General features: G+C 43.0%; 1 protein-coding gene across 1 annotated transcript; it reads right to left on the bottom strand.

Annotated features, from left to right (window-relative positions):
- Nucleotides 1–8,827: 8,827 nt before the first annotated feature.
- Nucleotides 8,828–11,102, bottom strand: tal2 (T-cell acute lymphocytic leukemia 2). Its single transcript, XM_014160610.3, has 3 exons — nucleotides 10,949–11,102; nucleotides 10,400–10,748; nucleotides 8,828–9,666 (listed from the first exon to the last, which is right to left on the bottom strand). Exon 3 carries the CDS (start codon nucleotides 9,652–9,654, stop codon nucleotides 9,316–9,318), a length of 339 nt encoding a protein of 112 aa, XP_014016085.1. The 5' UTR covers nucleotides 9,655–9,666; nucleotides 10,400–10,748; nucleotides 10,949–11,102; the 3' UTR covers nucleotides 8,828–9,315.
- Nucleotides 11,103–13,317: the final 2,215 nt, after the last annotated feature.

Raw genomic sequence — 13,317 nt, 5'->3', positions numbered from 1 at the left:
TGTGATAACAGATTCAGACAGTGTGCTAGACGCAGATAAGGAAATGTGCTGTCAATAGACCATTACCCCTGTACTTGGGAGAGAATAGTCAATCAGGCAAATATACTTGAATGAGATGAGCAGAATACAGATTTGATTTTCAGTAGCTAGTGAGTTAGCGTTGAAGAAAAAAAATGTCAGAGAAACATCTACTGTGTTTGGATGTTTTCGGCAAATAACGTGCATAAATGACACAGTAAATGATACTTTGATTTAATATGACTACACTGAAGGCCTATGTGTTGTGTTGAAAATGTCACATTTGTTTGGCCTTAAAAGAGTCCTATAGTTTGCTGAGCAACAATAAAACCATGTATGGCATCATGTGTGCAATTTCTCTACCAATACTAGCACAGCAAAAAGACACAGACGTATATACATTGTAATATACCTATACATTGTAAACAACCGCTGTGTAACTGAGGATGGATTAAGGGGGATATAACTGCATAGAGAACCTGTTGGTACTGTAGTTCTATCATCCTAATAAAGTATGATTCTAGTCTAGTGTATCCCCAGTGGATTAAGAGCAGTTGCCTGTCCATTCCCACAGGCTGTATGCCTGTGTCCAGCAGCTGCACATTGCTCCGTTTACACACCATTAGCAGGTTTAATGGTGGTGGAGAAAAGGCCAAAAGCCTCACACCAACTCACAGTTGACTCTTCAGCTCAGTAGTTGCAGCATGTTGGCACAGTCAGGACATGGGGCAGATTTAAACAGTGTCAATAGGTGATTAGTAGCCTGGTTAAATGTTTAACAATGGTGAGCTCCACATTCAGGCTGGTTTAACCAGGCTAGGTGATTAGAGCTGTAGACTTGTGACCTTGGGGTGTAATCGTCTTCTTAGCTGATGACATCTCAGCCAACACAATGGTGGAACAAGGAAACTTTTCTTTCTGTTTACTTTTGTTCACAGTAGCACTTTATTTTACATGACTTTTTCCACTGGTATTTTCTTTGTATTTAATAGAACAATATTATTTTTTTAAATCTAGCCTTTATTTTAAATTCTTATTTACAATGACAGCCAAACCCAGACAAAGCTGGGCCAATTGTGCACCACCCTATGGGACACCCAATCACGGCCGGATGTGATTCAGCCTGGATTTGAACCAGATACTGTAGTGACAACTCTTGCACTGAGATGCAGCGCTTCAAACCGCTGCGCCACTCGGGAGCCCTGAAGGGGGGGTAACAATGGGTACTTTTTGGTACTTACTTGACAAAATAGGCCTTTGTTCTCAATACATTCCTTTTATTGTGCTGTAAGGTTATGTATTTTTCTAAATCAAATTTCACAGTTCTTATATAGTAATCCATGATGGAGAGCCTACAGGGAAATTCAGGAATTCAAGTCTATTAAATCTAATATGTGCGTATCTATATCAAGGGAAAATATCAAAATTAAACCATTGGACAGAGAAATGGCCAAGCCTGTGTAACCTACACTGGCATCTGACTTCAGTGGGATTTTGCCTCAGTAAGCGGAAAATTCCGCTATGACCTCCGACGAGTCATCGAATAGTCAAAATGCCAACCAGGAATAAGATCGAATCCTACTACGCTAGCTCTGATGCTCGTCGGATGTGGCAGGGCTTGCAAACTATCACGGACAACAAAGGAAACCCAGCCGCAAGCTGCCAAGTGACACGAGCTTACCAGACAAGGTAAATTCCTTCTACGCTCGCTTCAAGGCAAGCAACACTGAACCATGCATGAGATCACCAGCTGTTCCAGATGACTGTGTGATCTCTCTCTCCATAGCCAATGTGAGTAAGACCTTTAAACAGGTCAACATTCACAGACAGATTACCAGGATTCGTACTTAGAGCATGCACTGACCAGCTGGCAGGTGTCTTCACTGACAACCAAGTTGGCAATACCTACATGTTTCAAGCAGACCACTATTGTCTCTGTACCCAAGAACACCAAGTTAACCTGTCTAATAGACTAGTGCCCCATAGCACTCACACCTGTAGCCATGAAGTGCTTTGAAAGGCTGGTCCTCACTCACATCAACACCATCATCCCAGACACCCTGGACACATTCCAATTTGCATACCACCCCAACAGATCCACAGATAATGCAGTCTCTATTTCCCTCCACACTGCCCTCTCCCACCTGGACAAGAGGAACACCTACGTGAGAATGCTATTCATTGACTATAGCTCAGCGTTCAACACCATAGTTCCCTCCAAGCTCATCACTAAGCTCAAGACTCTGGGACTGAACACCTCCCTTTGCAACTAGATCCTGGACTTCCTGATGGGTTGCCCCCAGGTGGTGAGGGTAGGCAACAACACTCTGGGCCTCAACACGCGGGCCCCTCAGGGGTGGGTGCTTAGTCCCCTCCTGTACTCCCTGTTCACCCACGACTGTGTGGCCGCACACAAATCCAACACCATTATTACGTTTGGTGATGACACAAAGGTGGTTGGCCTGATCACCGATGACAATGAAAGTGCCTATAGGGAGGAGGTCACTGACCTGGCAGTGTGTTGCCAGGACAACAATCTCTCCCTCAACGTCAGCAAGGCAAAGGAGCTGATCGTGGACTACAGGAAACAGATGGCCGATCATGCCCCATCCACATCGACTGGGCTGTAGTGGAGAGGGTCGAGTGCTTCAAGTTCCTCGGTGTCCACATCACTAAGGAATTATCATCGTCCACACACCAACACAATTGTTAAGAGGGCACAACAACGCCTCTTCCCCCTCAGAATATGTTGCATGGGCCCTCAGATCCTCAAAAAGTTCAACAGCTGCACCATTGAGATCATCTTGACTGGCTGCATCACTGATTAGTACTGCAACTGCTTGGCATCTGACTGCAAGGCGCTACAGAGGGTTGTGCTTACATCACTGGGGCCAAGCTCCCTGCTATCCAGGACCTCTATGCCAGGCAGTGTCAGAGGAAGGCCCTAAAAATTGTGAAAGACTCCAGCCACCCAAGTCATAGACTGTTCTCTCTGCTGCCGCACGGCAAGTGGTACCGATGCACCAAGTCTGGAACCAGCAGGACTCTGAGCAGCTCTTACCCCCAAGTCATAAGACTGATAAATAGTTAGTTAAATAGATACCCGCATTGACCTAATGTAATATTTTTGACAATTTACTTAACTACTGATTTAGAACCAAGTAGTTAACACAAGTCAGCACAAAGACAGCAGGAGCACTGCCCCCGCTTTCCAGCACCCTTTCAAATTAAAAATTTACACATCAACAAGGCTATATATGTTAGTTTAATACACCGAAAACAAACTTAGATATCAAAAAACGATTTTGTTCAATCAGTGTTGCTAAATATCATGTTGCTGTCCATGGTACTGATTTGTGTGTGTGTGTGTGTGTGTGTGTGTGTGTGTGTGTGTGTGTGTGTGTGTGTGTGTGTGTGTGTGTGTGTGTGTGTGTGTGTGTGTGTGTGTGTGTGTGTGTGTGTGTGCAAGTAAAATAAAAAAAAGTGACCTACATGTAGACTAGTTGAATGCCAATGTCATCCTCCTCTCTTTCATGTTGGCTAAACAGTCTATGGCTCTGTCATACATTTACATTTTAGTCATTTAGCAGACGCTCTTATCCAGAGCAACTTACAGTAGTGAATGCATACATTTCATTCATTTATCTCCGTACTGGTCCCCCATGGGAATCGAACCCACAACCCTGGTGTTGCAAACACCACGCTCTACCAACTGAGCTACACGGGACCACATACGATATGTGGTCCCGTGTGTGTGTGTATATATGTATATATATACACACACACACACACACAGGACCACATATTGTATGTGGTGCCGTGTGGCTCAGTTGGTAGAGCGTGGTGTTTGCAACACCAGGGTTGTGGGTTCGATTCCCATGGGGGACCAGTACGGAGATAAATGAATGAATGAATGAATGAAATGTATGTATGTATGTATATATATACTTTTATATACACTTTTAGTTTTTGTTGTCATAGGCTACCTAGCTAAAATGCTTGCTAGCCTAACTTCCTCGCATGGGCAACAATGAACAAACTAAGTTAGTTAGCTAGTTAACGTGAGCCTACTAGGCTACATCTAGGCTACATATTGGACTTCAGTCGTCTCAGGCCAGTGCAACAAAATATGAATTTATGGTTAGAGCTGAATTGCTGTCATTGTCATTGGTCTGTCCGTACAGAGAATTAGCAAGCTACACTGAACAAAAATCTAAACGCAACATTTAAAGTGTTGGTCCCATGTTTCATGAGCTAAAAACAAATCCCCGAAATTTTCCATATACACAAAAAGCATATTTCTCTCCAATTTTGTGCACAAATTTGTTTACATCCTTGTTATTGAGAATTTCTCCTTTGCCAAGATAATCCATCCACCTGACATGTGTGGCATATCAAGAAGCTGATTAAACAGCATGATAATTACACAAGTGCACCTTGTGCTGGGGACAATAAAAGGCTACTTTAAAATGAGCAGTTTTGTCACCTAGCACAATGCCACTGATGTCTCAAGTTTTGAGGGAGCGTGTAATTGGCATGCTCACTGCAGGAATGTCCACCAGAGCTGTTGCCAGAGAATTGAATGTTGTCAGACCACGAGTAATCCCACCAGCCCAAGACCTCCACATTCGGCTTCTTCACCTGCGGGATCGTCTGGTGGGGGTGGGGTGGGGGGGTTCTGAGGAGTATTTCTGTCTGTAATAAAGCCCCTTTGTGGGGAAAACTCATAATGATTGGCTGGGCCTGGCTTCCCAGTGGTTGGGCCTATGCCCTCCAAGGCCCACCCATGGCTGCATCCCTGCCAAGTCATGTGAAATCCATAGATTACCGCGAAATGAATTTATTTCAATTGATTTATTTTCTTATATGAACTGTAACTGTAATTCTTTAAAATTGTTGCATGTTGCGTTTATATTTTTGTTCATATAGCTACTGCAGGACATCAGCACAAACAGAACAGAAACATTTTTTTCCCCCCGAAAATTATGTTATGCTTAGGAAGTGATTTGATTAGTGGGAAGCCAAATCCAAGCTGGCTTCCCTTGGGGGGTGTTTTGCTGAACCTCATTATTTTATACGTTTTTTTTATCAAGGGAGGCCAAATGCTTGCTGGCATCAATGAATTAAATGCTACGGCAGCAAAATGTTATACTCTTTAGGTCCAGACAGCATCAGATACATGGGCTATTGTGAGATTCATCCACTTGCAAATTTGATGGAAAATTATGAAAACAGAGAGAGACAAAAGATACATTATTTTATCATTTGATTTTGTTTTTATTAGTTAAGAATTTGAGTAAGCCTGGCTTCCCTTGTCATCTATGAATACACACCACTGGTCCTTACTAACTCAGTTGCCGGAGAGGAAGGAAACCATTCAGGGATTTCACCATGAGGCCAATGATGACTTTAAAACAGTTACAGAGTTTAATGGCTGTGATGGGATAAAACTGAGGATGAATCAACAACATTGCAGTTACAACACAATACTAACCTATTTTACAGAGTGAAACGAAGGAAGCCTGTACAGAATAAAAATATTCCAAAACATGCATCCTGTTTGCAACAAAGCACTAAAGGAATACTGCAAAAAATGTGGCAAAGCAATTCACATTTTGTCCTGAATACAAAGTCTTATGTTTGGGGCAAATCCAATAAAACACATTACTTAGTACCTCTCTCCATATTTTCAACCATAGTGCTGGCTGCACCATGTTAAATCTACTTGAAAATCTATGGCAAGACCTAAAAATGGTTGTCTAGCAATGATCAACAACCAGTTTGACTGAGCTTGAACATTTTGAAAGGAATATTGGGCAAATGTTGCAAAATCCAGGTGTGGAAAGACTCACAGCTATATTCGCTGCCAAACGTGCTTCTATAAAGTATTAACGCAGGGGTGTGAATACTTATGTAAATGAGATATTTCTCTATTGCGATTTCAATACATTTGCAAACATTACTAAAAACATGTTTTCACTTTGTCATTATGGGGTATTGTGTGTTGTCACACCCTGATCTGTTTCACCTGTCCTCATTATTGTCTCCACCCCCTCCAGGTGTCGCTTATTTTCCCCAGTGTATTTATCCCTGTGTTTCCTGTCTCACTGTGCCAGTTTGTCTTGTATGTCCAAGCCTACCAGTGGTTTTCCCGGTTTCCTACTGTGCCTTTTCTCCTTTTTCTAGGTTTTGACCCTTGCCTGTTCTGGACTCTGTACCCGCCTGCGTGACCATTCTGCCTGCCCTGACCTTGAGCCTGCCTGCCACTCTGTACCTCCTGGACTCTGATCTGGTTATGACCTTTTGCCTGTCCACGACCATTCTCTTGCCTACTCCCTTTGGATTTATTAAACATCTTAAACTCCAACCATCTGCCTCTTGTGTCTGCATTTGGGTCTCACCTAGTGTCATGATATGTGTAGATGGGTGTGGGGAAAAAAAGGTATGTAATCCATTTTGAATTCCGGCTGTAACAGAATGTGGAATAAGTCAAGAGGTGTGAATACTTTCTGAAGGCACTGTACATAATTTTGTATATATAGTGTATGTGGACACCATCTAAAATTAGTGGATTTGGCTATTTCACTGATACCCGTTGCTGACAGGTGTATAAAATCGAGCACACAGCCATGCTATCGGCATAGACAAACATTGGCAGTAGAATGGCCTTACTGAAGTGGTAGGCTACACAAGCTCACAGAACGGGATCGCTGAGTTCTGAAGTGCATAGCGTGTAAAAATTGTCTGTCCTGTTACTACACTCACTCCCCGAGTTTCAAACTGGCTCTGGAAGCAACGTCAGCACAAAAACTGTTCTTCGGGAGATTCATGAAATGGGTTTCCATGGCCGAGCAGCAGCACACAAGCCTAAGATCACCATGCGAATCTGGGTTTGACAGATGCCAGGAGACCGCAACCTGCCCAAATGCATAGTGCCAACTGTAAAGTTTGGAGGAGGAATAATAGTCTTGGGCTGTTTTCATAGTTCAGGCTAGGTCCTTTAGCTCCAGTGAAGGGAAATCTAAATACTACAGCATAAAATGACATTCTAGACAATTCTGTACTTCCAACTTTGGGGAAGGCCCTTTCCTGTTTCAGCATGACAATCATTTTACATTTACGTCATTTAGCAGACACTCTTATCCAGAGTGACTTACAGTAGTGAATGCATACATTTCAATTCACTTCATACATTCTTATTATTTTTTATATATATTTTTTTTTTTCATACTGGCCCCCCGTGGGAATTGAACCCACAACCCTGGCATTGCAAACACCATTGCAAACACCATGCTCTACCAACTGAGCCACAGGGAGGCTATGTCCCTGTCCACAAAGCGAGGTCCATACAGAAATGGTTTGTCAAGATCGGTGTGGAAGAACTTGACTGGCCTGCAGAGCCCTGACCTCCAAACCCATCAAACACCTTTGGGATGAATTGGAACGCCGACTGCGAGCCAAGCCTAATCGCCCAACATCAGTGCCCAACCAAATAATGCTCTTGTCCTCGCAGCAATATTCCTACATCTAGCGGAAAGCCTTCCCAGAAGAGTGGAGGCTGTTATAGGAGCAAAGGGGAGACCAACTCCATATTAATTCCCATGCTTTTGGAATGTGATGTTCGAAAGCAGGTGTCCACATACTTTTGGTCATGTAGTGCATCTCCCTCAATAACCTCGTACCCCGGCATATCGACTCGGTACTCATTGTGTATTTATTCCTCGTGTTATTTTTCTATTTATCTTTTTTTCTCTCTGCATTGTTGGGAAGGGCCGTAAGTAAGCGTTTCACTTTGTTTACAAAGATTTGTGATTTGAAAAACACACCAAGAGGCCATGGGAGACCCTCAGGACGAGCAGTACTACATCTGCTTGTTGGGTCAGTGGTCAGGGTTTGACTGCATGGTGACCTGTGTGACTGCAGGGCACAAGTTAAGCTGTTCTTTTACTCTTCCCCTCTCGCTGCCCTCGGACACTAGATAAGGGTTCAGAGGTCAGTGGTGGTCTCTTTGTCCACACAGTGGTCAGGGTGTTTGTAGTGGACAATCAGAGGGATGGCCATTACTGGCCCATTGAGAGGGAACAAGGGCTTTACTAGACTAGGGGATCCAGGATGGACCAGTACAAACACACAGGGAGCAGCTGTACTCTTGACTTACTGGATCGGGACTTTCTGTTACATTAGTAAAAATGGTTGCATGGTGTCAATGGAATCCTCTTTTAATGATAAGAGGATGGTACTTAATTACTTTTGATAAATTCAAACAAAGTATTCTTTTTTTAAATTTACAAATAATTTATTAAATAAATAGTTCCAATAAATAACATTAACAATATTAACCAACATTTTACAAAAAGCATATTAATCACAATAGCCTTGACAAAAGATGGTAAAATAAAAATCTTTGGCTACATGACATGCCTATTGTACAAAAAGAGCAAGATGAATAAATACTTGAATGGACAGACAACAAAAACTATTCCTGTTATCTGTTCATACAATACAGTCCTACAATTGAAACATATTTCAAAGAGGATTGTCAGTTGTGTTATCCTACAGCTCATTCCCTGTCGTCCAAATAAATAATCAATCAATACTGTACGTAATCAATACATATATGATCAATGTGTCACTCAATGAATGTGGTCATATCATATTGCAGGATTTGATAATAAATAGTGCTTTGCAAATAAGCAAGGTCGGAATCAGATTCAGCACACAAAAAAACAAATCTCCATAGACTTTTGTAATTGGATTGCAGTCCTTGGTGAATTGGACAAGACTTTATCTTTCCTGAAATGATCCCCCCCCCCCCCCCCCCCCCCAAAAAAAAATCCTTGACATTTTCTATTTCTTAATCCTTTAAATTGTCCTTCATGGCCTTAATGCATCCTCATTTCTCATTTCAAAACTATTTTTTTATTTTTATGCAGACATCTTTCACCACCGACAGGATGAACATACATGTCAGACATGAAGATGGGAATACATCCAAGCTACCGGTACATCCATGCAGATAACAGATTACATTTCACAAGGCTCCCATCATCCCCTGTCATAATTTCAACATAAAAGTGTAGCTAAATAAATCCATCGCCATCTCTTTAATTCAGCAGGGACGGCAGCACCCATAAACACCACACAAACATCCTCTGCTTGCCATCACCACCAACACTGTCCCCCTCAAGTGTTGCAGAGCTAAAATGGAGTCTATGGATGGGGGTATGGTGACAGACAGTTTTACCCCAGGGAGTGGTAGATGATGATCACCCATCATAAGAAACTGCAGCAGGCACACTACCAGGCCTCGGTACTGTCACAGCTTGATCCAGGGGAGGGGGCGTCAGTGTCGCTGGCCAGGCCCCAGGTCCTGGAGGAGGAGTGGAGACGTTCCACATTGCCCCTGAGGAAGGTGAGCAGGGCGGTGGGGGAGTGCGAGGCCGGTTGACCACTCTGGCTCTCCAGCAGCTGCACCAGGAAGTTGATGTAGCGCATGGCCAGCCGCAGGATCTCGTTCTTGCTCAGCTTCTTCTCTGGCGGGTGGGTGGGGATGAGCTTGCGGAGCTCAGTGAAGGCAGTGTTGACGTTGTGCTGCCGCCAGCGCTCCCGTGTGTTGGTGAACACCTTCTTGGTCATCGTGCTGCTCTCCTGGAGGGAGGAGGAGAGGGGAGCGTTTTTGAGCGAAATCTACACAGAATTAAAACTACCACAGTGTTGCTCTACTGGAATTACACCCTATTCCCTATATAGTGCACCACTTAGCCCATGGCAAAAGTAAATGTTCTTTGAATGTTATGTGACATGTCTTTCTCTGGAGTTTAGTCTGAAACGGCACTATAGTGCACTACTTTTGTCTAATCAGAAGTAGTGCACTGTATAGGGAATAGGGTGCCATTTCTGGCGCAGACCCCAGGCAGAAATGCTGTATGGTGGTGTCACATAACATTTTAATGGCACCTAAATCTCCACGATGACTGAAATAGGGTGCATTAACACCGTAATGGTAAGAAATAGATGTAAAATATAGTTTAAGTATGACTAATGTATTTGATATTGGAATTCAGTTTCATGTTCATAAGATGAGAAATACCATCATGAAAATACATGTTTATGGAAAAGGTCTGACCTTCAGTCAATGCATACAGAGGATGCTAGTGTGTTCGCACGATTAGCGTACATACAAATAAATACACTTCTGTTGTATTGAACTATTTATTTCTGAATGGTACACTAAAAAATACAAACGGAAAATGTGTTCCATCTTTCATGAGATTCCTTAACATTTTCATTCCAACAATTTTTTACTCCAACAATTCTACAGTTCAATAAAGGAAAACCTCAGAGGAAAAAACAAAAATCCACTTATTGTCCCTGATCTCACCTGTTAAGTGCTGTAGCGTGCAGACAGAGGTATCAGGTAGCAGAAGTGTGTACCTCAGGTCATCAATGTTGGCTGCTGCAGTAGCCCGATGTAGTAGTCCAGTCCTGTGTATAGTAGGTCCAGTCAGTCACAGCCTTCTCATACTCTGATGACTGTGTGTGAGAGGGAGGGATGGAGAGAGGGAAGGCTGGCGCATACATCTCACATTTTTATAGCTGGGTGAGCCCCTATTGTGTGACGTGTGCGGTCGTTGAGCCTCTCCTCCAGTCTGCTGCATTGTGGTGTTCAACTCAAGAGTGATGTTTCCAGCCGCAGACCACAGTGTTTCCCGTTGGGTGTTCTATTCTGTCTGTAAACAAAGAAATTACCAATAGGTTAGCGGTAAACATATGAATACTGATGTAATATCATACGTTTAACAATTTCAGAGAATATTGGAAAACTTTTACTTTCATATCATCCACTCCTTTTTGTTGAGTCATTTTACTAAATGATTCATGAATTTTAATACGGAACGATGTGACTTTTAAAAGGTAACATTACGCTTACAAATAAATTCCTATTGAGCTGAAACTGAGACGTTTCCCTTCCTGATCCTTCCCTTACAATTCCGGACATTTGTTCCCTTCTATGCGCAAACATCAACCATGGGTAACCCATTCAGTAAAACATTGATATCACCAGTCCTGCTACTACTGAATTCACCCTGATTGGGCCACAAAAGGTAAAAATACCATATCCAGATTGACAGTTTAACAATGTGCGTTTTGTTATGACTATGGTAATCTTGTTGAGCCATTCCAGGGGCCACACATAAATTACAGGGGGAGCATGGGGAGCGAGCGGGCTGGTCCTTCCCTGAGCCACAAGCATGAGCGCAAGTCAAGCCATCTCTCTACAACCCCTCCTCCTCAGCCCACCTCTCCTACACCCTCTCTCTCTGCCTCCCACTTTCAACCTCCGTTTCAGATTTTTAAAAACGACGTCTAGTTTAACCAATTGTTAATGTTCTTTTTTACACCCTTCAAGTGTTGTTTCAAAGACGCAGCCTTCCATAAAAGTCTCTCTGTGTGGAGTAGGAATTTACATAATCCGATTAGGCCCTGGGATTAGCGCTGGGGCCTGGAGAACAGGCCCAATGGGGCCGGCCCTGAATTGCAGCCATTCATGGGCCTTGCTGCACTTCCAAGGGGCTGCACCTGCAGTGGTGGGTCCCCCTCTCCCCTGCTCTCTCCACTCTACTCGGCCTCAGGTCTGCAGACGCACTCACAGCAGGCAGTAGGCCCCTTCAGCCAGCCAGCCAGTCCCTACGTCCCCATCCTCACACCAGGGGTGTATTCATTACGCCGATTCTGTTGCAAAACATTTAGCAACGAAACCGTTAACTCCAAACGGAAACTGTTTTGCAACAAAAACTTCAGTTTCTATTGGACAAATTCCGGTCGATCCCTCCCAGTTTCGTTCCGTTTGCTCTGTTTGCTTCCATTTGGTTCTTAAACGATAAACGGTTTACGTTGCAAGACTTAATGAATACACCCCAGGGCCGCATTCAGCAGGGCCAGGGCACAACTTTGTGGAATGTTCAGATAGAAATGTATTATGTAGAATAAACATGCCTCTCTGACATGTAGAATAAGGAATCACATTGTCAGATTTATTCATGACATTTCTATCTGCAATGTTCCACAACATTTTCCTGCTGAACGCTGCCCAGCACTCTCCCAGAGCATTTACCCCACCATGACCATGATCATAAGATTTAGCTCAGCAAAGGACTTTTATCTGAAGAGCTGTGGACTGTAGCTCGGCTTTAGCTTTGGTTTTCCTGTCACGGAGGGTAGCGTGTGGGGGTAAAGAACCAATCGGCTTGACGACCCTGAAGAAAACAACATAAAGCTCCTATGGAGAAGTGAGAAAAAAATACAATAGTAAGTTTTGTTCAATTGTAGATCTTACTGAACTGTATAAACATCAAATGCAGTAAGGTAGCCATGCTGTAGTGGTGTCATCAGAATAAATAATAAACATCAGTGTAGCTAAAGAAACAACTATGCAGAGACTACAATTACAAAAGTAAATGTTAACGTCTCCTTTCAACTGATGTCCACATCGAGAGCCTGTCCAATCAAAGTACTTTCTCTAGAAGAACATAGTGTTATAAAACAATCACAGTAGTAGCCTGACCTTTGAGGTGGTTAGGAAAGAATTCTGCTTTGAAGGTTAGATTTGAACAGCCTGTTAATTCTCACAATATGTCACCTATTCAATCCATGGCCAAAGTGTGGCAGGCAGGACCAATTACTGGACCATTACACTGATGTTGATTTAGCCTCCACGTGTTGGACTTCTTTAATCATTTTCTCCCTCAGCTTTTGTTTTGCTTGCCGTTAAAAACACCCCCTTTTGGTCTTTTTGTTAGGCTTGTTGTTAAGGCAATGTGGCCAGAGACATATAACCGAAACGAAAGGCTAGCTTGGTGGTTATTTATGGTGTGTATGTGTCTGTGTGTGTGTGTGTGTGTGTGAGCTTATGGACAGAGGTTTGCTGCTGGCAGGAATCAATGCCCTCGGGGGCTCTTTGTCTGAGGCTCATTCCTGCGGGAGCAGGCTTCAGTCTGCTGGCTGGTGGAGATAAGCACTCTCTCCACACTCTGAGAGACAGTGATAAGAGGATTTCTGTGCTAAATGAAAAACTACCTTTTGAGCTCTGAAATTAAGTGGGGGGGGAGACTATCAGTTTTAGCTGGAAAAATAGAACCTTCATAAAATGTTCTGATTATGAAATATTATTCTATGTAAAAGTAGTATTCGTAATAATAATGTATCTGGGTATTTAATCTAACGTAAACTGACTAATTTTAGAGTGCAAAATTATTCATGTATCAAGTCGGAATGGCAAGGACTAAATTGCAGGTCAAT

This window comes from Salmo salar, chromosome 20 (assembly GCF_965601325.2).
Source record: "Salmo salar chromosome 20, fSalSal1, whole genome shotgun sequence".
Lineage (NCBI taxonomy): Eukaryota > Metazoa > Chordata > Actinopteri > Salmoniformes > Salmonidae > Salmo > Salmo salar.
The sequence above is the reverse complement of the archived record's forward strand: the minus strand, read 5'-3'. Positions and strand labels throughout refer to the sequence as shown.

Excerpts from the sequence above, each read along its gene's own strand:
- tal2 (XM_014160610.3), bottom strand. The coding sequence starts at position 9,654 with ATGACCAAGAAGGTGTTCACCAACACACGGGAGCGCTGGCGGCAGCAC.